The sequence below is a fragment of the Balaenoptera acutorostrata genome, chromosome 16 (assembly GCF_949987535.1).
Source record: "Balaenoptera acutorostrata chromosome 16, mBalAcu1.1, whole genome shotgun sequence".
Lineage (NCBI taxonomy): Eukaryota > Metazoa > Chordata > Mammalia > Artiodactyla > Balaenopteridae > Balaenoptera > Balaenoptera acutorostrata.
Window position 1 is genome coordinate 9864635 of NC_080079.1, and position 26561 is coordinate 9891195.

General features: G+C 45.3%; 1 protein-coding gene across 13 annotated transcripts in view; it reads right to left on the bottom strand.

Annotated features, from left to right (window-relative positions):
• Nucleotides 1-26561, bottom strand: part of TACC2 (transforming acidic coiled-coil containing protein 2) — a 209174-nt gene that overhangs the window by 168805 nt on the left and 13808 nt on the right. For 9 of the 13 annotated variants that reach the window (XM_057531484.1, XM_057531493.1, XM_057531487.1 and 6 more), the window contains 3 exons: nucleotides 21025-21108; nucleotides 13187-13265; nucleotides 9133-9192 (listed from right to left, as the gene is read on the bottom strand). The exons of 1 other annotated variant lie outside the window; for it this stretch is intronic. In XM_057531484.1, the coding sequence (XP_057387467.1) occupies nucleotides 9133-9192; nucleotides 13187-13219 (93 nt within the window). In that variant the 5' untranslated portion in view covers nucleotides 13220-13265; nucleotides 21025-21108. The remainder of the gene's footprint in view (nucleotides 1-9132; nucleotides 9193-13186; nucleotides 13266-21024; nucleotides 21109-26561) is intronic. 3 more of the 13 variants (XM_057531486.1, XM_057531483.1, XM_057531488.1) reach the window with 2 other exon arrangements.

Consider the following 26561-nt stretch of genomic DNA (forward strand, 5'->3'; position numbering starts at 1 on the left):
CGGAAATCTGGTGGCTGCTTCTGTAGAATATGAATGCAAGGGTTTCCGGCAGCCTGCCCCTAGCCATTGTGGAGGAAGGCAGCCTGTAGCAGGAGAGCAGAGCCAGCAGGTAGAGAAAAGCCGAGATGAGCTTCGTCCCCATCTGGTGCATTTCTCTGAACAGCTGACTGCTTGTGTTCACCCAGTTGTGTCCAGAGGGAAAATATAAAAGATGCTTCAGCTCTCAGGGACCCATGTATTCCAGTGCTAACAGGAATACCACAATTAGAAAAATCTTCATTCACTTTTGCTGAGACAGACTGGGGGGAGTATCATAACACAACAACAATAATAGCATCTGTTTACTGAGCATGTACCAGGCACTGGGCCAGGAGCATTCTATTCAATCTTCACCACAACCTTATGAGGAAGATGCTATTTGTGTCCCTGTTTAAGAACAGAGGCTTTGAGAGGTTAAGTATTTGGCCAAGATCACACAGCAGTGGAGTCTGGATGGACCTAATTCTCTCTGACCCCAAAGCCAAGGAAAGGCATCTCTATTCTATGCCTTCAATGGAGGCAAACAACTGGGGTTGATTCCTCACCTAAGGGGGGCCTGCGGACCCCAGGCCGGCTTGATCTCCATGCTGGCTGAACCATTCCCTGTAACGAGCGCCGCTGCCCTGTCCTGTGGGCCTCAGTCTCCTGATCTGTGACTCCAGGACCAACAATCATCCTCTAGGGCAGTATCAAGACAGCACAAACTTCAAATCACGGTAAATTCAAACTCCAAGGGTTCCTGACTCTTCTGAGGAAGGTTCTTTATCTATACAATATTACTACCTTTGGGTTCATGGTTTACAATTTTTACTTTGATAACTCCAGAATCACAGTACAGAGTGAGTGACATTTTCATATCAGGGTCCTGAATTTTTAAAATTGTAACCCAATTCCTACTTGTCTAACTGTCATGCAGGCCTCAGCTCCAAACACCTTTCGCAGCCAGGCTTCCCTTTCAATCACCCCATTATCTGCAAATAATTTAACAGATAAGTCTCCTGCTTTTTATTCCATGATCAAGGTGAAGAAATTCTGGAAAGACACTGACATGTCTAACAGCTCAGACAGATGCAAACAACAGATGGAATAGGGGGGCAGATCTTTGCTCTGACTAAAGGGGGGAGGGGACCACGTGCTGAATTTCCTCAGGCAAAGGAAGTATAACAAGGGCTCAGATTTGTCTTTGAAGAAGGAAATAGGACAGACCTTTCTCACTTTTCAGGGCCACCTCTCCTCCTAATAAAGAGCTAATCTGCAGTTCTCTCCAGCAAACACGTCCCTGGATGGAGTCAAAATAAAGGCAATAGTACTACCCGTGGGAATGGCACGCTGCACTTTGCAAAGTTATTTCACATCCTCTGAGCCTTACAAAATCCCTGTGTGCTAAACAGGCAGGTAGAATAATGTTTTCCATTTTTTCAGATGAGAAACAGAAGGTTAAGTGGCTTGGCCAGGTCTCCGGCCTTGAAGTCCAATACTCTTTCCACAGTAATAATGACACCCAACGCCTACACAGCACATTTTCTGGTATAACAATAGTAGCAAACTTATCACTGTAAACACTTTCTATGTGCCACATACAGGTATCCCCTGCTTTTCTTGTTTGCTTTATGTAATTTCTTTATTACAAAAGACCTGTACAAGTTTTCGCTAACCAAAAGAGATACCAAGAGGATTTTTGCTTTGATGAAAAGAGGCAAAAAGCAAAAACAGCATTCAGTGTTTGTTTTGCAGCAAAGCCGGTATGGAGGCAGCGAGAACCCCCAGCAGCAGCAAGAGGGGCCCCGCCAAGCTCCTTCCCCGGGAACCAGACTCAGTATCACAGCATCAAGTCGCCATAGCTTTGAAATGTGCCTGTGAGCATCTGTGCTTTATTCAATTTATTCTGTGCATCCATTAGCAAGAGCTGTCCTAAGGTCATCGCTTCTTTGCTTTAAGCCATTTCAGCTTACAAAAGGTTTCCTAGGAATGCTCTACTTTCAGATCGCAGATAGCTGGGGAAATCTGTACTATTCTTTTAAGTGTTTAACATATTTATAAACTCCTTCAATTCTTACAACAATCCTATTTTACTGATAAGATCACAGCACAGAGAGGTTAAGCCACTTGCCCAAAATCACACAGCTTGGAAGTGAAGCCAGGACTTGAACCTAGACGGTTTGGCTCTAGAATCTGTGACCTTGACCCCTCCCTACTTTATGCTGCCTCACCAAGCAGTGGAAGCAGTTGCCTATGATTCCTGCCATCTTCCTGCCATGCTCAGAGGAGCTAAAACAACTGGACATTTATGAACAATGTGATACAGAGGCCTAGAGTCAATGCCTAGAATAGCCCCTGGCACAGAGAGGCATTCCAGAAATACTTGTTGAATGTATGAAAAGTAGATTATTCCCGTTTAGTCTGGTAGCCACTTCTGCAAATCGAGGGAAGCACGCTCAGTCCTTGGAGCTCTTGCTTCTGCCACATTTCCTACAGTGTCTTTGAGTCCACCCCCCCCAGCCCCTGTCCAGTTTCCCCATCCTAGCAACAGTACTAAGCCCTGTTGTTTACAGGATTCCAAGGGGTCTGTTGTGTCAACAGGTGTCACTACAAATAGCATACATTTCTAAAGTTACCCGTTACACTTCTAAATAGCAGCCTGGAAAAAAAAATTGGCAATCCTCCACGTGACAAACTGACTTTTCAAATTGCTTCTTCAAATCTTTCCTTTGCTGCCATTGCTTGAGTAAACAAACAGTCTTTCTTTGGCTCAGGAATACTCCAGAGCTCTGGGTTTATTTTAAAGCAATCTTCAAACAGTCGCAGCAACTTTCCAGTCCTGGAAAATACACTTTATTGAGAGCTAAAGTGTTTCCTCACTAAAAAAGAAAAATTCCCCAGACCTTACCTCTTAAATGTGCCCCATCTCTCTAGACCACTGCTTACCGGTCATGCCAATAAAGAGATTTAATTAACATGGTTAGATCAGGCCCAGAGTGTCTTGCCAAGTTGCCCACTCTTGGAATGAGCTTCTTGGGAACAGTGGGACTGCAGGTGAATGCTGGGAAGTAGACCAAAGGTCATCCCCATGGCACTAGGAGTCGGATTTCAGAAGCAACTGCCAGGCTGCCAAACATAGAGGACGAACACATGTTCTGTGCTAGGGCCGGTGGGCTGCCCACCCTCCCCGTCAAGGGAAGGCAAATGCTTAGACCAGTTCTGCTAGATCATCCCAAACATTTCTTCACCTCCCTAGCTCTCCTCACAGGCGCTTTGTCAGGCCAAGAAGGGGGAGGCTCCAAGGTGGAATTTTAGGCTTCCCCAAATGGAACGGTTTCTCATGTAACGTGGTATGATGTGGTAGGAAAAATGAACAAGCTTTGGAGTCAGTGAGAGCTGGGTTTGAAGCCCCACTCTTCCTTTAGAAGATGGAGAAAATAAGAGAATTGAGTTTGCACTGGGATTTGCGTGATGCTGCCTCATGTTCAGGAGGGGCTGAGTCTAGGCTTTAGGTTGACACAGAAGATTTTAAAAGACGTGGTATAAGATACTAACTTTAGGGGGAGCTGGGGGAGGAGTAGGGGAATTCTCTGGACTATCCTTGCAACTTTTCTGTAAATCTGAAAATATTCCCAAATAAAAGGTTTAATTAGAATAAAAGAGTCATGGTTCCTACCCTCATGGAACTTACAGTTTAGTGAATGAATGAGAGATAACATTCAATAAACGATATCTACCTTCCCTTCCTCAAAAGCATTGGCATTGAAAGTGGTAGGAATTACCCCCAAAGGACCCAGGAACCTCAAAGATGCCAGAGTTGACATGTTCTGACGTCTGGAGTTTGTGGGGAAAGGAAAACCTTTGAGACTTCAAAACCACTGCTTGATATTAATGTCTTGTATGTATTTAATATTTTAGAAGCAATATGGCTTAAAGAGGGCTTGGTAAGTTCAGAAAACCCAAATCATTTCACCTTTTGGAGCCTATTTCTTTTTTTTTTTCTTTTTTTTGTTTTTGGTTTCTTTTGGCCGCACCTCGCAGCTTGCAGGATCTCAGTTCCCTGACCAGGGATCGAACCCAGACCACAGCCGTGAAAGCGCCAAGTCCCAACCACTGGACCGCCAGGGAATTCCCTGGAGCCTATTTCTTTGTCTATAAAATGGGGACCCCAACCCCTGGCCTGCCTGCCTCAGTGGCTGATAAGAGCAATTTGTCAATATGGCAAAAAACTGTCCAAACGGAGCAGTCTCTATTCAAAGAGTAAGGGTTGTCCGGATGGCCTGTAACATCCTGTGATTTCTTTTATTGGATTGCTCTTGAAATGCAGATATAAACCTTAGTTTTTGCTCCTCTAGAATTTTTCTACAACTATTCATTGTCAGCTAAAGCAGCATGAGGCTTGATTCAAGAATAAGGGTGCAGGAGGAGGGAGGGGATATGGGGATATATGTATACATACAGCTGATTCACTTTGTTATACAGCAGCAACTAACACAACATTGTAACGCAATTATACTCCAATAAAGATGTTAAAAAAATAAAAAAGAAGAAGGGTGCAGGAAGCTAGGTGTAGTGGTTCAAAGCCAAGCTTTAGTGTTTATTCAGCCATAAGCCTTCGAGTATCATATCTGGAAAATGGGGGATCATATTTACAAGGTTGATTTGAAGGTTAAATAAAATAATACATGTGAAGCACAAAGCACAAGACTAGATCATAGTGGACACTCACATATTCTAGTTATTACGATTATACAGAAGAAACCGATTCAAAACTCATTAACCAAGAGCCCCAGTGCCCATCTCAGCTTAAAGCTAAAATAGTTAATCAGATTCTTCAGAAGATGCGTCCGGCCAGACACCGAGCCACGCAGTTCACAAACTTCGATAATCACTCCAGCGAAAATTAGCACCAACCCTCTGGGCTGCGCCATCAGACGTCATAATAAAGGCGCTCTCCCCACTGTTATCAGCGCTGAGTTCATGCTGTTTAATTGTCTTTGTTCAATTTCCTTCTCATTAAACACAGTTAAATCGTCCCAGGTGCCCACCTACTGCCTGTAGAATATTAGAGGATGCTGTTTCTGCCGGCGCTGGTCTAAGGCTGTCGTAATGTTGAGTTCCTTGGGTTCCTCAGGAAATAGAGAAACTACCTCCAAGCTGAACTTGGGACCCCAAGCATTTGTAGAGTTAAACAACATATGCACATATTTAGGGGACGTTTATCTAGAAGCAAAATGAAATCACACAGTGCCTAAGGTTTTCTACAGACCTCAGCCTGCAGAAACATGCCCAGGGACGGCTCACACAGAACAGATTCTCCCGTCTTCCTGGTCCTCTGTCCCTTGGATGTCAGAGAAGTCCACAGTCTGAAACCACAGTGCTGAGGTCGCCTTCAGGAACGAACCTCAGGCCCAGCTGCCTCTTTACCACTGAGCCAGAACCAGAAAGACCTGCCCTGATGAGGTCCGGGCTGGAGGAGGCGTGCCCGGTGACCTGCCCTCAACCCTCCCGACCCCTCTTGTTTCCTGCTCGTCCTTCAGCTCCCCCAGAGCACCTTCTCGGACACCCAGTGCCACGTCAGGTGTCTTTGCATCTGTTTTCTTGCTTCACAGCATTGACCACACTTTCAATAGTTGAAAATCCTTTCCCCCCCCCCCCCCCCTTGGGACTCAAACTACAGAAATGTCCAGACAATGGAATTGCTTTAAAAGAGTTTTTTTAATGATCATGGATTTTTAAGTCAGGCCATTATAGTAATAGGATTGACTGTCTTTCTTTCCTTCTCCACACTGTCAGAGCCGTAAACGGGTATCATGACAACCCAATGGCCAAGGGGAAGTTCAGAGGTGGTAAAGCAGCCACCAAAGGATGGGCGTTGCCTTCGTGCTCTGGAATCCATGCGCTCAGAGCTTAGGTGCCCTCTGGAGGGCTACCCAGAACCGAGCACTCAGGAAAGAACACTGAACCACTGTCACGCCCACTTTCAGGAGCTGGGGATGTGGGCTGACATGGCCCTTATTTCACCATAAATCCTTCCATGCAAGTCACGATGCATGCAACCCCAGAAAGGGCTCATGAAACCTCTCATTACTATGTCACCTCCACCTCTGTTCCAAAGAGGACACACAAGCTAGGACCCTGACACTCCCAGAGACAGCTCAGGCTCCCCTTGGCTCAGTGTTAGTCTACTGACCTCTCACTGGACTGTGCCCTCCCATGCCCAAGCCAGTCACCCTCCACAGCCTTGGTTACACATAGGACTTTCTTCTCATTTGCAGCCAACATATTTGACACCTTCAGGAAGAGAAGTCACCAGGAAGGAAAGGCCTGGGGCTTGGCTGTGAGTCACAGCTGTGCATTCTAGTAAGTGAGGCTGCTCTGTGCTCCCTGAGAGCAGCCTGCCTGCCAGGAGACCTCAATGAGTCAGTCAGTGGAGGGAAGGAGCAGGAGTAACAAGTAGGACCCAGCATGCAGCAACAGGCATCCACGAGGGGGTGGGTCTGTGGTCAAAAGGCCTCAGTCGCTAAGGAACCTTCAATAAATGGATGGAGTTGGTCCAGCCTGCGTGTGTGAATTTCCCCCTCAATGACCCCTCTTCCCTTGGCAGTACAGACAAGAAACCAAGGCCACACTACTAAATTTCAGAGTTTAAATAGAGTTTGTGCTGATGAAAGTAGAAATAACTGTGACTTGTCAGCAGGATCCAGATACTGGACTATTGTGATGTTATTAAACTTGACTTCTTAAGATAAAATTGGTCATTAATTAATTCAACAAATCAGTTGCTGCCAAAAAATTTCAAAAGCAAAAATCATTAAGCTAATTTGCTGGCCCACTGCCAAGAGACTATGAAGAGAGGTCCTACCATGCCTCGTACCCTGGCTTCAGGGTCCAGTCTCCTGAAGTACCTGTTATCCCCCCAACTTCCATGCTTAGTACACCCCCATCTTCATCTGACCTCATTTCCACCCTTGCACACATGCACCCCTTTCTCTGCACCCTTATCAGCCATCAGAAGGGAGCTCCCTCAACTCCTCCCCCTCCACCCTCTCGATTCTGAGGTGTATCTGCTTCTGTCTTCCCTCCCCTAGTCCACAGTGGTGGAAATGTCTCTCCTCTAAGCCCACTTCTGCTCCAATCCCGTTCCCTCACAAACGTTCAAGGTCAGCCTTCCTTCAGTTGACCCTTCTCTCATCCGTCTTCCAATGATTCCCTGCCTCTCTCCCTCAAGCTCATCACCATGCAGGCATCTAGTATCTTCAGTCTTTAATTAAAGCTTCCATGCAACTCTCTCCACTAGCTACTGTCCCAATATTCTGTTCCCTTTCTTAGGAAAACTTCTTGGATGATCTACACACCTCTCTCTACTTCCTTATCTCCATTTCCTTCATCATTCCTTCTCCATGCAACCTGCATCACTGTTATTCCACCGCAACTGTGCTTGTCAGGGGCCTGCAGGGCAATATGAAGTTTTCCTGGTCACCAAAGGCTGCCATATTGTCAAATTGATGGACAGGTGTCTGCTCCTTATTTCCCAGGAGCATCTGATGCCACTGTACACTCTCTGTTTCTTGATACTCTCATGATCTCTTAGGTCCCTCATCTTCCTTTGTCTTCAGCCAGCTCCAACTCCTTCAAAGATTTTCCTGCACTTCCCCCTGGGCTTATGTCTAAATGTTGGAGCATCTCAGGAATTAGTCCTGGGTCCCCTTTTCCAACTCTCTTACTCTCTCCCAGGCGGTCTCATACAGTCACATGGGTTTAAATACCTGTGCTGATGACTCAAATATACATCTCAAGTCCCATCTCTTGTGTATCTAAATACCTATTAGATCTCTTCATTGCAGCTCCCAATAGGCATTCAGATTTTATGACCAAACCAGAACCTTTGATTCTCTCCCTTCCCCCTAAATTTTCCCCTCCTCCAATCCTCCCCATCTCAGGAAATGACATTCCCATCTACTCAATGGCTCAGGCCCAACACCTAGGGTTCATTCTTGAGTCTGCTCTTTTCCTTACCACCAAATTCAATCCATCATTAAGCCTTTTCTCTCTGCCTTCAAAATATATTCCCAATCCAGGAACCCCCTTCCCTGCCACCTCATTCCAAGCCATAATCATCTATCTTTTGACTTCTAAATAGCGTCTTAACTAACGTCCCTCCTCTACTTCTGCCCTCTGCCCCCTAAAGACCATTCTCGACAGAGCAATCACAACCCTCTCAGTTCATGTCATTCCTCTGCTGAAAACTCTCCGGAGCAGTTTCTCAGAGTAATCTGAGAAGCTGGTTTCTGGGCTATAGTCCTCAGTTTGGCTCAAATAAAACTCTTTTCTATTCTTATTATTGATTGTTTTGATTATTTTCATCAACAGCACCAAGCAGACCTTCTGGCAGCCACCCTTGGGGTGGAGCTGCTCTTTCCTTAAGGCGAGGAACACATCACGTGGGTGACTAACACTCCTCCTCCTCCTGGGTGTGCCAGGATTTCACCGCAAGTCACATTTTATTGCCTCACCCTGACCACACCCACAGCACACACCAACCTTGACGTTGTCTCCAGGAAACATCTCCATGAAAGGCATGCATAGCTCCCAATTTGCCCTCCTCTCCAGTCGACAGCAAACACTTTGAGCAGGGCTAAAACTAGGGGACTCAGCCAGCTGCGTTATGCACAACGACACTGGCGGAGCTTGGGAAATCAATCTTCCTTACAACAAATCAGTTTTGCCCACTGGTAGCGAAGGGGGGCCGCCATCCCATGCTCAGCTTCCATCCAGGACAAAGGAAATCAAAGTAGAAATGTTTGGAAAGGTAAGTATTAGCAGCTGCGTTACCTTGAGAACATAAGCCTTATTCAGCATCTTAAAGCATATCAACCGAGCCAGGTCTTGGGTAGACACACCAAAATGTTAGTTTTAAAAATCCAAACATATATTGCAAATTTCTACTGTGTTTTATCACTTATTTGAGGTGGGTGGGAGGAGGCAATGGGAGAAGGAGGAAGAGGAGAAAAACTAAAAAGGCAAACGAACACACCACGCCAAAAGTCTGCAACCATCTAGAAGTTAGGAAGGGGGCTGACAGCAAGCCATGCAGAGCACGTCTCCCAGTACCTGCAGAGGTTCAGGGTTTGGAGGCCAAAGGATGATGTTATTCAAGCCGGAGTCCTCTTGCTGAAAGCAAAGTGTCTTGCTGTTAGGACAGGCCACAGTGAACTGTATCCCCCCAAGTACCAGAGCGAGAGCCTAACCTGCTGGGGGTGCTCCTACCTCCCCCACGGCTACCCAGGGGAAATCAGACAACAGAGGGAGAGGAACCTGAAGCCCGAGGGTGTATGATGGAGGCAAGGGCCAGGACTAGGCAGGCTTGTCTCTCATCCTTTGCACCAGTGACATGGCTGGTTCTCAATGCCTGGTCCTTAATCTGTGAACAGAGGTTCATTCAGACCTGCATCTTTCCTTCCAAGAGTTCACTTGTAGGCAGGTTGCAGGCACCTCCAAGTGCATCTTCCCAGAGAAAAAGCTTCTGAGAGAGAGGACTGGGAGCGTGGGTGGGATGGGGGAGGGGGTGGAGGCAGAGAAAATAGTTTGCAGGTGTCTGCAGTGACCCAGGTGTGAGGTAATAGGGTTGTGACAATGGGGATGTGGAGGAAAAAAGCTGTAAGAAAAAACTTCATGGATATGTGCTACATTTTTGTCTTTCGAGAAAGTGCTCTAAAGCCATACTGATGGGACCGTCATCACCCAGGGCCCACCTTGCCCCTACAGGTATGGGGACGTGGCTCAGGCTGGCTAATCAAAGTGTCTCACATTTGGGGACACAGTGATTGATTCAAGAGAGGGCACATGACAGATCAGGGCCCATCAGATTCCTTAGAGAGAGCTAATCAGAGGCCGGACCATTAGCTGGAGGAAGCGTGGAGCTGCCTGTGGGGCTGGGGGCACCTCCCTAAGGACTAGGGCATCATGGAGGAAAGCAGAGCAAGATCCGGGGAGGAGAGATCTCCAGCATCACCTTTTGACCCTTTGGACTCAGTAACTTACTACAGCTAAACCCTCTCTGTGGACTTCTCAATTCTATAAACCAAAGAAGCCCCTTCTCTGCTTGTGGCCATTGGAGATGGGCTTCTGTCTCTCACAACTGAAAACAGTCCTGATTAAACAGAAATTTGGAAAGCTAAACGGCCAGTCCATTAATCAATCAATCAATCAATCATAGAGTGATTTATTAAATATGGAGAATGGGAATGGGTGGAGTTAGAGGTGGCCCCCAGGTTTCTGTCTTGAAGGGTAGGATAGGGCATGGTACCCAAGAGGGGGAATACAGAAGGGGAGGATCAGCTGAGCTCAGGTTTGAAGCGCTCAGGGTGACCGCGGGTCATCCAGGCAGAGATATCCAGGAGACAGTGGAAAGACAGGTTTGGAGTCTCAGCCCCGTGGGGGACCCTGAGTCCTACAGCCAAACGTACTTGCACTTCATTTCCATTTGTTTCTCCAAGGAAGGCAAACTTTGTTCTGATTCCGGAATCCTAAAGGCACCCCCGTGATGCCCCACTGGGTCATGTTTGGCTGAGGCTGGAGATGTGCAAAATTGTGGTGCCAGGAAAACGTCTCCTGTCTGCTCCAGGAGTCGGGGGACTGGGGAGGGAGGCTAGGGTTGGGAGCTGGCAGGAGATGAGAAATGGGGGTAAGGTATAGTAGGGTGAGAGTTTTTAAATCTTTAAGTATTTTTACCTTTCTAATCAGTAAAGATCTGAGACACTAAAATATTCATTGCTTGGAAGGATATAGTGAGATGGGCTCTCATATCCTGACGAGAGACATATAAATTATCATCACCTTTCTGGAATGCATTTCGTATATAGATATAACTATAGATATAGATACATAGCAAGAGCCTTTCAAAAATACTTACCCTCCATTTGATATGCCAATTCCATTTCTGTGCATCTATCCTAAATAAACCAGCCTTCAATTCTGGACAGTGCAGTTTAGTATAGGTAATGGAGAGAAAATATAACCTACTTTATTGTCTGTATTCAGGTAGGAGTTCTCAGCTTAGGGAAGATACAAAAAGCACTATCTATAAAAAGAAAAACTGATATATTGTACCTGGTAGAAACTTTTCTGTAAAAGACCCTGTTAAGAGGATGAAAAGACAAGCTACCAATGGGAGAAAATACTTGCAAACCACAATTTGACAAAGGATTAGTATCTAGACTATATAAAAACTCTCAAGATCAACAGTAAGAAAAATCCAGTTAGAAAATGAGCAAAAGACATGCACAGATATTTCACCAAAACGAATATACAGATGGCAATAAGCATGTGAAAGATGTTCAACATCATCAGTCATCAGGGAAATGCAAACTACAACCATAATGAGATATCACAACACACACATCAGAACGGCAACACCAAATAGTGACAGTACCAAATGATGGCCAGAATGCAGAGAAACTGGATCCCTCATACACTGCTGGTGGGAATGTAAAATGGTACAGGGATTCTAGCAAACAGTTTGGTAGTTCCTTATAAAACTACACATGCCACTACCATATGATCCAGCAACTGCACTCTTGGGCTTTATGTCAGAGAAATGAAAACTTATGTTCACAAAAAAACCTGTACACAAATGTCCATAACAGTTTTATTTGTAATAGCCCCAAACTGGAAACAACCCAGATGTCCTTCACTAAGTGAATGGTTCAATGAACTGTAGTACATCTATGCTGGGGAACACTACTCAGCAATAGAAAAGAATGAACTATTGACACATGCAACAATCTGGATGAATCTCGAGGAAATCATGCTGAGTGAGAAAAGCCAATTCCAGAAGGTCACCTACGGTATGATTCCATTTATATAACATGGTATAACATTCTCTATCTCATCTCTATGGAGATAGAGAACGAATTAGAAATTGCCAGGGGTTATGAACGGGGCACCGGAGGGAGGTGGGTGTGGCTATAAGGGCAACAAAAGGAATACTGTCTCTGGAAACGTTCTGTATCTTGACTGTGTCAATGTCAGTATCTGGGTTGTGATTTTGTACTCTAGTTTTGCAAAATGTTGCCCCTGGGGGAAACTAGGTAAAGGGTACGTGGGATCTCTCTGTATTACTTCTTCCAACAACATGCCAATCTAACCATTATCTCAACATAAAAAGTTTAATTTTAAAAACTTTAAGATTTTTGGGGAAAAAAATCTGGGATTCTGACTTCTCTCGAGGAAATGGAAAGGTCTTGTAACACTGGACCCACATTTCTACTTGGCAGCCATCAGCTGGTGTTGATGTGGCTGTTTCCTTTAGACAGCTGGACCGGACCCCTCTGTGTGCCACAGTTCCCACCTCTCCCTATAGTTTCCCACCCACTTGTTTAACACAATTACTGTTTCCTGTCTGCCTCTAAAGATTGGAGTTTGCCATCTTTTCTTTTAATGATTCCTGTTTTCCCGTGGGAGGAAAGAAGATGGTGGGGAAGACAAAAGCAGAGGGAAAAGGAATTGCCTTAGGCTGGCTTTAGGTCGAATTTTCTCATTCAGAGAACTCAATACCATTAATCCAAAATTTCCACTGTGTATCAGATCGATGGGAAAGTGTTTCCCTAATTTTGCTCACCGGCGCATTGAATTACGACTCTCAAACTTAAAATGGATAACTATAAAATTTGAATTTACTTGAATATCCCAGTATTACACACAATCCAGCAAAGCCTATGCCTCAACTGTGAAAACCTTACCTAACATGGAAATGATAGTTCACATTTAATCTGCTCGACATTTATAGATTTTTAAAACCACTTTTTCAGGCCCATGACTTTTTGGGGGGGGAGGGGTATGTATCCACGTAGGTAAGTAGATGGGGAGGGGGGCACAATCCAGGAAAAAAATGCGCCAAACTCTCATATGTCAATTTCAAAAGCATAGGACAAGAATTAAAACTAGTTTATATATCGTTTATAAAATTAGGGCTAGACTTAATATGAGAATTCTGAAAATGGAATGAAAAATGCCTACATGGATACGAATATGCCCACGTGTATCTAGCCACAGTCTGAGTTTTAGTTCATTCCTTCCTGGGCAGAGAGGAGATGCTGAAAAAAAAGTCTAGTCAATGTCACTCAAGAGACCCGTGTAGGTCAAGGGGAAGCCCCGTGACACCCACCTGGTTGCCCGAGGTGCTGTTCTCGTTGCCCATGGTGATTCAGGATGCCCAGGGTCCCTTCGGATTTGATCGGCGGTGACTGGAAGAAACAAAAGGGTATATACATCTGTAGAATTGAAGAGGATCTGAGGATTTTTCCGCCTGCTCATTTCCCCAATCTCAAAAGCCAGATGATGGGAAGTGTTTATCTCTGCAGTCACAACATGGAAAATTGCTTTTGAAGGGTTTTCCTTTGCAACGTGCCACCCAGCAGTACAGGCTGGTGTTTTATTCCCACCTCGGGTTGGCAGACACTTCTGTAAGACGAGTTTGTTACTGAGCCTCTGACCTAACGCCAATGTACACGTATACGTATACATACAAAGGGAGTGACAAAAGGGGCCCGTTTGCCAAGGAGAGCTTGAGGAGCACTGCTGTTGGAGTGTTTTCTGTTTCTAATTGTGTTCGGTTTGGAAATCCAGAGTGCGGCTGGCTTCCCACTGTCGAGGACAGCAGAGCTGGGTGTCCAATGTCAGGAGGCGTGAAATCCACTGCTCTTCAAAAACATGTGGTTTTCATATTTTTTTCTCTAAACACTTGTTTCATCAAATCAGTTTCACTTCTGCACATATTTCGATGAAGGCAGCATGTTTTTCTTGCTGAGGAAAATGTGTAGTTGTAGCCAGACAAGGAATAAATAATCATGTAAAGCGGCTTGCTGTCTGGACACCCAGAGTCATTTCATCGGGCTTACTTAGTGACGTTGTTTATTAATCGTCATCATAATGAGGATGCTTCCCACACAGCCCACAGAGAAACCCAGGACATCTGCTGACATCGCCAACAGAGTTCCACAAGACCCCATAGCATAAGCAGGATCAGGCCTATTTGTTCACTTGTTCTAGGTGGAGAAACTAAGTTACAGAAAGCTTTTAAAATCACAGACTTTTCAGGGACTTCCCTGGCAGTCCAGGGGTTAAGACTCTGCACTTCCAATGTAGGGGGCACAGGTTCCATCCCTGGTCAGGGAACTAATATTCCCACATGCCGCACAGCGTGGCCAAAAAATAAAATAAATAAATAAAATAATAGACTTTTCAATACAAGCACCCCTATGTTCATAGCAGCGCTATTCACAATAGCCAAGACATGGAAGCTACCTAAACATCCATCGACAGATGAATGGATAAAGAAGATGTGATACATATACACAATGGAGTACTACTCAGTCATAAAAAAGAACAAAATAATGCCATGTGCAGCAACATGGATGCAACTAGAGATTATCATACTAAGTAAAGTAAGTCAGAAAAAGACAAATACCATATGATATCACTTATATGAGGAATCTAAAATATGCCACAGATGAACCCATCTATGAAACAGACACAGAATCATGGACATAGAGAACAGACTGGTGGTTGCCAAGGGGGAGGGGGTTGGGGGAGGGATGGAGTGGGAAGATGAGGTGAGCAGATATAAGCTATTATATATAGAGTGGATAAACAACAAGGCCCTGCTGTATAGCACAGAGAACTATATTCAGTATCCTATGATAAACTGTAATGGAAAAGCATATTTTAAAAAAGAATATATATATATATATATATATATATATATCTGTATAACTGAAGCACTTGGTTGTACAGCAGTAATTACCACAACATTGTAAATCAACTATACTTCAATAAATAAATAAATAAATAAAATAAATTACAGACTTTTCGAGCTGGAGCCTTAGAGATCACCAGTCTAATCCGGTGGGGAAACTGAGGCTGCAGAGAAAGCCAGGGATTTGCCAAAGACCCAGTTTGGGGAGGCCAGAGTTGGAAACAGAACCCAGTCTCCTGCCTTCTGATTTGAGATTTCTTCCCAGCAGGATGTCTGTCATCATAGCATTTCCTCAGAAAACCTCAGTGATGGACTTACTCACAATAAAATGTGTCCATTGATTTGCTTAGCCATTCAACCAAAACTGAGTGAGTAGCTACCATGTACTATGTGTAATCAACAGTCATGGGAAAATAAAATATAAGTATTTTGAACGGGCCTAATTAAAATGCTCCCAAACTGAGAAAATTATGAGTGATGTCACTGTAGTGATCAGTTCTCTCCCTCCTAACCCTTTAATCAAAAAGTTGCAATTGCCAATGGAACAGGATAGAAAGCCCAGAGATAAACCCACACACATATGGTCACCTTATCTTTGATAAAGGAGGCAAGCATATACAGTGGAGAAAAGACAGCCTCTTCAATAAGTGGTGCTGGGAAAACTGGACAGGTACATGTAAAAGTATGAAATTAGAACACTCCCTGACACCACACACAAAAATAAACTCAAAATGGATTAAAGACCTAAATGTAAGGCCAGACACTATCAAACTCTTAGAGGAAAACATAGGCAGAACACTCTATGACATAAATCACAGCAAGATCCTTTTTGACCCAGCCCCTAGAGAAATAGAAATAAAAACGAAAATAAACAAATGGGATCCAATGAAACTTAAAAGCTTTTGCACAGCAAAGGAAACCATAAACAAGACCAAAAGACAACCCTCAGAATGGGAGAAAATATTTGCAAATGAAGCAACTGACAAAGGATTAATCTCCAAAATTTACAAGCAGCTCATTAAGCTCAATATCAAAAAAACAAACAACCCAATCCAAAAATGGGCAGAAGACCTAAATAGACATTTCTCCAAAGAAGATATACAGATTGCCAACAAACACATGAAAGAACGCTCAACATCATTAATCATTAGAGAAATGCAAATCAAAACTACAATGAGGTATCATCTCACACTGGTCAGAATGGCCATCATCAAAAAATCTAGAAACAATAAATGCTGGAGAGGGTGTGGAGAAAAGGGAACCCTCTTGCACTGTTGGTGGGAATGTAAATTGATACAGCCACTATGGAGAACAGTATGGAGGCTCCTTAAAAAATTAAAAATAGAACTACCATACGACCCAGCAATCCCACTACTGGGCATATACCCTGAGAAAACCATAATTCAAAAAGAGTCATGTACCAAAATGTTCATTGCAGCTCTATTTACAATAGCCAGGACATGGAAGCAACCTAAATGTCCATCGACAGATGAATGGATAAAGAAGATGTGGCACATATACACAATAGAATATTACTCAGCCATAAAAAGAAATGAAATGGAGTTATTTGTAGTGAGGTGGATGGAGTTAGAGTCTGTCATACAGAGTGAAGTTAAGTCAGAAAGAGAAAAACAAATACTGTATGCTAACACATATATATGGAATCTAAGAAAAAAAAAAAAGGGTCATGAAGAACCTAGTGGCAAGACGGGAATAAAGACACAGACCTACTAGAGAACGGACTTGAGGATATGGGGAGGGGGAAGGGTAAGATGTGACAAAGTGAGAGCGTGGCATGGACATATATACACTACCAAACGTAAAATAGATAGCTAGTGGGAAGCAGCCGCATAGCACAGGAAGATCAGCTCTGTGTTTTGTGACCACCTAGAGAGGTGGGATAGGGAGTGTGGGAGGGAGGGAGATGCAAGAGGGAAGAGATATGGGAACATATGTATATGTATAACTGATTCACTTTGTTATAAAGCAGAAACTAACACACCATTGTAAAGCAATTATACTCCAATAAAGATGTTAAAAAAAAAAAAGTTGCAATTGCTCAATCCTTTCTGCCATTTGCTGTTTATAAGATGGCCAAAAAAAAAAAAAGGAATCATATACTCACTTACAGAATGTAAAAATTTTCATTTATTTAAAATCAATCACTTCAGTTTATTTTTTCTGTTCATTTGCAAAATTATGCCTTAGGAAATAATGTTGAGTGTTACAATCGTTGTACCCTTATCCATTATCATAACTTCCTCGTACCTGCCAGGCTGAACCACATGCGGCTGGAATTACACGTGATTCGATGTAACATTAATTTTTGAAACTCATTCACCAAATAAAATTCAATAATTTTCTTAAGAATCAGAACACTTGAGCTAGATTTTTAAACTGGCTTTTAAAACTACTTCTGACTCAGTGTAAATTTCAAAACCCCCGAGGGAAGGCCTGGTTGCATTCAAAACTCTCTCCTGGTGACCTTTAGAACTGCCCTCCTCGGGCTTCCTCAAGACCAGAGAGGAAGTACCGCTCTGTACGACTCTGCCGTCTACTTACAGTCAGGGACGGTCTGTGACTTTGGAGGCCGAGGCCCCTGGAAAGTCTGCGTGTCAGCAACTTGACTCTCTCCTCCACCATTCAGAAGCGAGCAAGGTCTAAGCAGAGGCCCAGACCCACCTCAACCAGTTGGGCAAACAGCCCAAACAGTCTCCACCCACGACGCTGACACAAACCAGCTGCACATCATACCTGGGCAGAGCCAGAGCAGAGCCGCAGTGAATACACAAACGTGCAATCAGCATTTCCCAGCCCATTGAGGCCAGGGCCTTTCATGCAGAGGATTTTCCTGTTAGTACATTAGCAGGGCTCCTTTCAGAAAAGGCTTATCCAAACTAAAACTGGCCCCTGTCATCTGATTGGCCGCACCTAGGGGAGCAGGACTGTCCTGCTCCCGGAGCAGGGGCGCCATGAGTCACTCGCTTGCCCTTATGCTTTAGAGACAAACCTTTCTTTCTAGAGAGGAGGAAAATCCTCCAAGGGCTTCCTGTTTGCACCTGGGAAAATTCTGCCGTAAATAATACGGAAAGACAAAGAAAACTTGTGGAAACATGATGACGCAGCAGTCTGGCACCTGTTTATGGTGTGGTGTGTGCAGAATGTACTTACCCAGGCGTGGCTTGAGTTTCAACAAGTGAAGTTGTACAAAGCAGCAGGCTTGCCCAGGTCGCTGGTAGGCAGACCTGCCCATCCAGGGTGGAGGGGGCCCTGTGGCTCTCAGGCAGGACTGGAGAAAGGCAGCCACCAAAGACCTTTCTGTTCAGCAGCCTCCTTCCCCTCTGGATTCCAGTCGTTAACAATTAGCCACTCTTTTGCATGAATGCAGTCAATTTCAATATATATACATATATTTTTTGTAGTGGCAGAGACTTTCATTCATTCTGCAGAAGCTCCTTACACCTGCCACACGGTGCAGCCCCTCCAGGGAAAAAAGTTAGCACTTCATCAAAGGTTTCTTGGAGACCAGATGTCCTACCAAGCTCAGAGGAGTGTCCGGAGCTCCTTGGAGGGGAAAGTTGGATGTGGAGGGGGATCTCAGTGCCCCACTTCTAGTTCAAACAGAGCAGAAGTGTGTATGTTTTGGCAGACAATGGATAAGCAAATTGTGATCTATCCATACAGTGGAATATTATTCAGCCATAAAAAGGAGTGAGATTCTGAGACATACTACAACTTGGATGAACCTTGAAAATATGTTAAATGAAAGAAGCCAGACACAAAAGGTCACATTCTGTGTGATTCTGTTGACATGAAATGTCCAGAATAGGTAAATCCAGAGAGACAGATACCAGTATTGTGAATGTATCAAATGTCACTTAATTACTCACTTTAAAATGGTTAATTTTGTGTTATGTGAGTTTCAACTCAATTTTTAAAAGTGAGTATGTTTCATATCTTGAGATTCTGCATAAGATATTGTTTGAAAAAATAAATCTACTGGGGGAAAAAAGCTTGAAAACGACTACTTTTGTGTTTATTAACACTAGATTTCCATAAAATCGAAGATTAAAGGGATAAGAAAGAAGAAACTTTGCCTACCCTCGCCCCCTTCCCGTCCCCCCATCACAAAATCAAAAGGGAATTTTTCTAGGGAAGAGAATCTTTCCAAACAAAATATCTTGGATGAGCCAGATGGGAATGAAGAAAGGTCCCAAGCAAGTCTTCAACAGGGAAGCAAACATAGCAAAAAAACCCTGACAAAGAGAACGAGAGAGTCGGGGGCTCACTCCCAAGGAGAGAGGCGAAGGAGGGAGAGAGGATGGCCAACCAAAATGGCAGAGTCCCGTAAGGGTAAGGACTTTGAAGGTGGGGAATGTTCAGTGTTCAGTTTTCGGTTGTGTACATTTCAGCAATGAAATGCCCTCCAGGGACCACTCCCTCAGGCAGCTCTGCAGCCTCGCCTGCTGCTGCCACCACTGGCCCCTGGACCACCACTACCACGGCTGCTGGACACTGAGCACCGTCGCTGACACCTGTCTCATCACTCACTGCTGTCCTGGACACCACGGGCACCAGAGGCTGCCACTGCCGCTGGGGAAGAGAGCGAATGAATACACGGACTTTTCAGCTTCCACCCCAGGAGCTAGTGCTCTGTCTCTTATAATGATAGAGTTGCCAGGCACAGGGGACAGGCCCAGAGGCCGGGCACCACGGAATCCAGAGTGTCCATACTTCTTAGTCAAGACCCCCTTTCCTGGAGGCACTCCTCTGACGGGACCCCAACAGCAGTCTTACCACTGTCTACATGTGTTCGCGGCTGATCGGCTTCGTTCTCTTCATGCTGTTTTCTTCCAAGCTGGACATCCAGCAAGTGACCAGGTTTCCACTTCCCGCCACAGATGGCTAAACGCACGTGTATGTGAATTCCTTCATCTGTCTCTGGGACAAGCTCCCCTCGGAGGGAGGATAGGGTCGTGACCGCTGCCCTGTGAACGCCAACTCCACCACCCACCTGATGTATACACTTTAGCAAATCGTTTAACTTCTCTGTGCTCAGTTTTGCCATCTCTAAAATAGGAATCAGGGACTTCCCTAGTGGCCCAGTGGTCAAGACCCTACACTTCCAAAGCAGGGGTTCCATTCCTGGTCGGGGAACTAAGATCCCACATGCTGCGAGATGCAGCCAAAAAATAAATAAGTAAAATAACATGGGAATCATAACAATATGTACCTCATGTGACTGTGGTGAGATAATTTCCATAAAGCTCTTGCAATAGATTAAGCACTAGATAAATTGTTGGCTATTATATTACTACTGGCAGTGGGTCTCTTTGGAGCCCCCAACAGGCAAATCCCACAGTGAAACAAAGATTAGGTTGCCTTCTTTTTTATCCTTTCAGAAAAATCATGAATTCTGATGCTACTGATTAGAAATCAGTACATCAGCTAAACTGACTTGTGCACTGAAAGAAACAGATGTTGATGAAGACTATTTATAACATAGGCTCAATAAGAAGTTCACGGTTTCAAGAACTTGGACCAAGCAATTTACATTGAAATATTTGCTGGGCAAGTGACACATCATTCCAATCCTGTCCCTCTACTTGGCCATTGCTGGGCGTCCGATGTTAATTTAGCTAGAGTTGCTCTATATCCCCAGGCAAATGAAACTGTACTTCTTCAAAAATGATCCATGGTTTAGGCTTCTAATTAATTCAAGGGGGTTTTCCACAAGCAAGACTGAATCCACAAAGGTTTCTTCTATCCACTTGTTCTGTGTACAGAGTCTGGACAGCCAGCTAAACCTCAACCTAGTCTCCAGTAGATTCAAATATAAAATTCATTTTAAAAGATGGTTGTTTGGGAGAATTTTTATTTTTCAGCTGGTGTATTGGCGTCACATCATCACAGCTGCAAATATAAACTGGGACAGTCTTTGATTCATTCATTTACTTACGCGTCTATTCCATAAATACTGAGCTCTTTCTGTGTGCCAAGCCTGAGGTCCCTGTGTTCTCTTGCACTTACAGCAAAGCCATGAGGTAGGTTTTTTCTTTTTTATGGATGAACAATTGAAACCCAGAGAGGTCAAGTTGCATGGCCAAAGCCCAGGAGAGAGGAAAAGGAAGGCTGGAGTCTGATGGCCCCAACCCTGGCATTCGATGAACAATGAAATGCTGCCGCCTTGGAAGACTTTTGGCAAGTGTTCAAAGGTAATTGACTGCCTTTATCGCTCGTTCACTTACCTCTACAGCAGAGCATGGGGTTTCTAGCTGTTGGCAACTGAAGCTGCTTGGGAAGCCTCCAGCTTATGGATCCCCCTCGCTGATCTAGAAGAGGGAAGGAGGTAAGGTTTGGGCTGGTGATGAACCACCAAGGCTGGGATAGCCTAACGGGGCTGGGTAGCCAGAAGCATTGCTGAGAGGAGCCAAGAGAAACATTGGGGAAACAGGGCCTGGAGCCAAGTCTGAAAGAGGAGGGGATGGAGCCGGGAGAATGAGCACGGCAGCTAAACTGTGCAGCGCAGCCTGTGGGTGGAGGACGTGGCTCAGAACCCAGACTGTGGTGTCTGAGCTGATGCCCCATTTTACCTGCTGTGTACAGGGTGGGAGGTACAAGATGCTGCGGAAGCGAAGACGAGATCACGCAGGCCCCGTTTCATCGACGGTAACACGTGGGCTCAGAGAGGTTTTGCAGCCAAACTCCCACTGCCCTGTGAGCAATCTATTGGGATGTGTTGATACATCAGACAACCTCATCGAGTTTTCTATTCAGGGTTTTTAATTCTCTATCTTAAAAACTCTTTTTCTGTACATGAGGAAAATGTATCTGCTTTAAAGACCCAATACGTTTGGATTCTTCCGCGTTGAGTCATTTCGATTGTTAGTGCTGGAAGCAGCGTGGAGATCATCTTCTCCAGCACAGATGAGGAAGCGGAGGCCAGAGGGTAGAGATGATCTACCCGTCCTCCCACAGCAAGCAAGGGCTAGAACCAGAACTGGACTCAGACAGGCTTGCTTCCAACAGGCAGCCTCCCCTGACAAGGCCTCTGCAGGCTCCGGAGTCGCCTCCAGACCAGCCCAGCAAGATCAGATGAGACCCACCTTTCCTGCATGGCGCTGCTCTCCAGTCACAGTGGCCTCCAGCCGTTCAGGTCCTGCGTCAACTGAGGATACGGGGGGCACCAACTGGGAGGTTATGCTCGCTCTGGGGGTGAGCTCAGGTTCACCTGACCCAGCAGTTCCTTTGGCTGCTTGGCAAACCCAGTGACCTAAGTCAGCTGCTGTTCCCACAGATGGCATCAACCCTCATCCCAGGCAGGCAGGAGGCCTCAGCTTCTCCCTCCAGTGGCTGAATTCAGTTGTTCTAACTCCCTACCTTGAACGGCTGAGCGCGGAGCTACTTATAGCTCTGTTATCATGTTCCTGTTTGAATACAAACAAACACCCGTAGCCTGGGAAAGGGATTTATTAAGAGACATTGCCTGCTTTCTGCTCCGGCAGGGGCCCTTCGTGAGCACCGTGGACTTGGCTGCTCCAGGGGGTTTAAGTGAAATGACAACTCTTCCTCCACACTCTCCCCTTAGCCGCTTGTCTTCTTTCCTCTCCCATCTCCGAGGGCACCGAGAAACTTTGATGTGAAAAGTCCACTCTCGCAGAACTTAGAAATCACCTGCTCTCATGCCGTAGAGATCAGACACAAGACTGCTGGTGAGCGGCCAGGTCAGTTATTAAGTTCTTGTTTCTCAGCTCCAAACCCACTACATTCAGATGCTGGGAGGCTCTGAAAACCCCATTTCTGCTTTGCCGACAGCGCCTCGTGAGGCTGTGCCAGGGGAAGGCGGAAGCCAGGGGAGGAAGGAGGAAGCAGGGCACGCTCCTTCCTGGCTGCTTCCTGCTTCTGGGAGCAACGCCCCAACCTCACTTCTCCCCTGTGACAGCAACAATTCCCTCCCGGGCCAGCAGTGGGGTCCAGTTTGCCATTCTCCCAACTCTTACAGAGCTAACCTCGTGGACATCAGCCCCAGCTGACTGCAAATCCCTCCACAGAGGTCTGAGGTTCCCTTCTGTAGGTCCCCTCCTCCAAGCTCCTAAGTAATAATTCCCACTTCTCTTTGCTCCCTAAGCCCTAAGTGTGATAACTGCTTCCTGCAGTGGCTACCTTCCATCATCCTGTAGAGTTTGCCTTTTGCCTTTGCATTTACCTAGATAACAATCCTTTATATTAAATTCTCTCTGTTAAAATAACTGGGACATTTCTGTCATCTGACTTAACTGTGGCTGATATGCTGGCAGAACTGGGATACAAATCTTCTTTCTCCTGGTTCACGACTCTCTGCATTGGAACCCAATAAATATGTGTTCAGTTAAATGAATGAGTAAAGCGAGTTCAGTCCATCATCAGCTTTAACTTTAATAAGAAGTTGTTTAGGGCTTCCCTGGTGGCGCAGTGGTTAAGAATCCACCTGCCAATGCAGGGGACACGGGTTCAAGCCCTAGTCTGAGAAGATCTCACGTGCCGCGGAGCAACTAAGCCCGTGTGCCACAACTACTGAGCCTGCGCTCTGGAGCCCGCAAGCCACAACTACTGAGCCCACGTGCCATAACTACGGAAGCCTGCGTGCCTAGAGCCCGTGCTCTGCAACAAGAGAAGCCACTGCAATGAGAAGACCGCTCACCGCAACTAGAGAAAGACCGCGCAGCTATGAAGACACAGCACAGCCAAAAATAAATAAATTTATAAAAAAAAAAAAAAAAAGAAGCTGCTTAGGATTCTGCATCACCAACAATAAGCTCTCACCCAATCACAGCCTGGACCTTCTGTCATCCAGATGTCAGTCTCTATCACGAGCTATTAGAATGGGGAGGGTCTACAGCTCTAACTTATAAGGCTCCCCAACCTTTTCACATTGTGACACACATAATACAATCACATTAATACAGCCCCTGACCTGGGACAAGGCTGCTGTATGGCTCATCCACTGCCTAGGCCCCACCTGGCCACACCAAGAGTTGAGGATATCGAAATCTTGTAACCTGTCTGTCCAGCAGTGGGCCACTGGCTTACAGTGGAGAAGCAGTGACCTAATCTAAGGCTTTCATTTTATAGATGATGAACTTAAGGCCAGAGAGCTTAGGTGACTGGCCCAAATGTAAAGAGTCTCAGCTGTTGGCTAGAGCTTCTCAGCTCTCCTTCATCCTCCGGCAGGCTAGCCTGGGCTTCTTAAGCCTAGCACAGCATTCCTCTTGGGAAGGAACAATCTTCATTTAGGAAAGGAACTTGATGTAATCTGTGTAGGTGCAAGTATTGGCAGGAGCTGAAGCTCAGTAAAGGGAGCTGGTTACATTGCTCCTCATGGGAAATGAGAGTACTTGGGGTTTGGTTCCAGAGGTGGAAAGGTCAGAGAAGAGGTCACAGGGTCAGAGAAAGGAATTGGGGGCTGGAGGAGATGAATCTGGGCTTTGGTGTGAGATAGAGGATGATAAGGTAAAGGGCCGGTGGAACTTCCCCTGAAATGAGGTACCGAGGACTTTTGAACAACAAGAATGCCTAACGGCATTTTGAAGTTGTTTTCGGTTCTTATACTGCAAAGCTCTCCTCTCTCCCCACAGATCTTCACACTACATTCATGAATGCTTCGCTAGTACTGTGTTTTGCTTTGTTTGGTTTTTGGCTGGGATTGGGGGTTTGGAACTTGAAGAAAGGGCTGCACTTTATTCTTATTTGGGTCAATACAATATGGAACAGAGACACCATAAAGTAGGAACCTGAATGTAGAGGAGACCAGAGTGTAAAATAAACTTTTGGGAATTCACAGAAATCTGGGGGTGGACTTTGGAGATCCCCAGTCATGGACTTGAGCTTGAGTCTAAAAGGTCAGGGAGACCCCATTTGACACCTGGGGTAAGCATATAACTTAAATAAAACTTGCAAAATGAAATTGGAGATCATACATACTGTTTATGCTCTTTTTGAAACTGCTTCTTTTTTTCCATTTAACAGTAACATATCAGAAACATTTCCCCATGGCTACAACATCGTATTTAATAGCTGCAGTGCATACTAAGTTGTTTCCAAGTTTTAGCTGTTTAAAAATACATTTCTCGGGCTTCCCTGGTGGCGCAGTGGTTGAGAGTCTGCCTGCCAATGCAGGGGACACGGGTTCGAGCCCTGGTCTGGGAGGATCCCACATGCCGCAGAGCAACTAGGCCCGTGAGCCACAACTACTGAGCCTGCGCGTCTGGAGCCTGTGCTCCGCAACAAGAGAGGCCGCGATAGTGAGAGGCCCGCGCACCACGATGAAGAGTGGCCCCCGCTTGCCGCAACTGGAGAAAGCCCTCGCACAGAAACGAAGACCCAACACAGCCATAAATAAATAAATAAATAAATAAATAAATAAATTTAAAAAAAAAATAAATAAAAATACATTTCTCATTTTGTATAACTTGTCTTCGCCTGGGATAGTGGAGGAAGTTATAGAGTGAGGTGGGTAGGGCTTAGCATAAACCTGCCGTAGGTTAGATCAAGCAGGAAGGTATTGAAACCAGAGAATTATGAATGGGAGATGAACTTCGGGGCACCATCAGGTTGGCAGGATCAGAAATGGGGGCAAGGACTGTGCCAGAACAAGCAGTCAGGATGGAGAGCGGAGGATTCTTGTATGAGGCGAGTTTTGCCGCCCTGTGCTGCTTTTTAAATGCGGAGACCTGGGGTCTCCACTGGCAATCACGTCCTACAATGTTTGAGACAGGTCTTGAAAGGTAGAGTTCATGAGCTGGAATCTGGTTCTTTGGGACAGAGGCCAAGTACCTGTGGTGGTGATGCCCTCCAGGTTTTGCAACTCTAAACCAGAACCTGTGAATAATTATGGAATCTCTGCTTGAATGCCTCCAGTGATGGGAAACTCACTTCGTCCTGAGGCATCTTTTCTGGAGAGAGGTATACTGGATCACTGGAAAGTTATTTCTATTGCTCCATAGTCTAGATCCCACCCATGATTCCATGAGAGCTGAACTAACGGCTCTGGACAATAGTGACTACAGCTAGGCATGGGCTGGGCAATGGCCAGTGGTGAGGCCTGAGGACCAGCATGGACGATGTAGCTGACTTTACGGACCATCATCTTAGACTGGGCTGCAAGCCTCTACTCAAGCGCCAACCTAAGTTTGCCTTGTTCCGGGACTGCATTGAATCAGCATCCTCTCTCATCGTCATGACTGATGAGTGGTAGCTGTGGTCAGCTAGCCAGCCCACAGGTAACCACAGACACGTGAGGGACCACAGCTGAGTCCAGCCAAAATTGCCAATCCACAGAATCAGAAGCTAACTAAGTGGTTATTGTTGTAAACCACCAAGTTTTGGGGTGGTTTATTACATGGTAAAAGCTAAATGATAAAATTTCCCCTGGAGGGTCGTTAGAACTTTCCTTCATACCAAGCTGCACCCACTCTGGCTGGCCATCTTGAAGATCTTGAAGACATCACAAAGGATGCCACATGAGGGAGGACTGATAGATGGATCAAATCCCTCTGCAGCAGTGAAACGACAATTTACAAGAACAGCCCCTTGACTGGTGGCCACTAGTGTCACCTTGGTCTGTGCCAGACTAAGTGTCATTGCCCTATAGCTCTCTGAGGATGATTCTCTGAGCATCCCATGTTACAAACCATGCATAGACCCTTAGCCCAAAATGGAAACGTGAAGCTGCATATTGATTTGCAGTAATGGGGTCTCTCTTTTTTCTGCCAAAACAGATATTTGCTGATACATTTAAATATAAGGT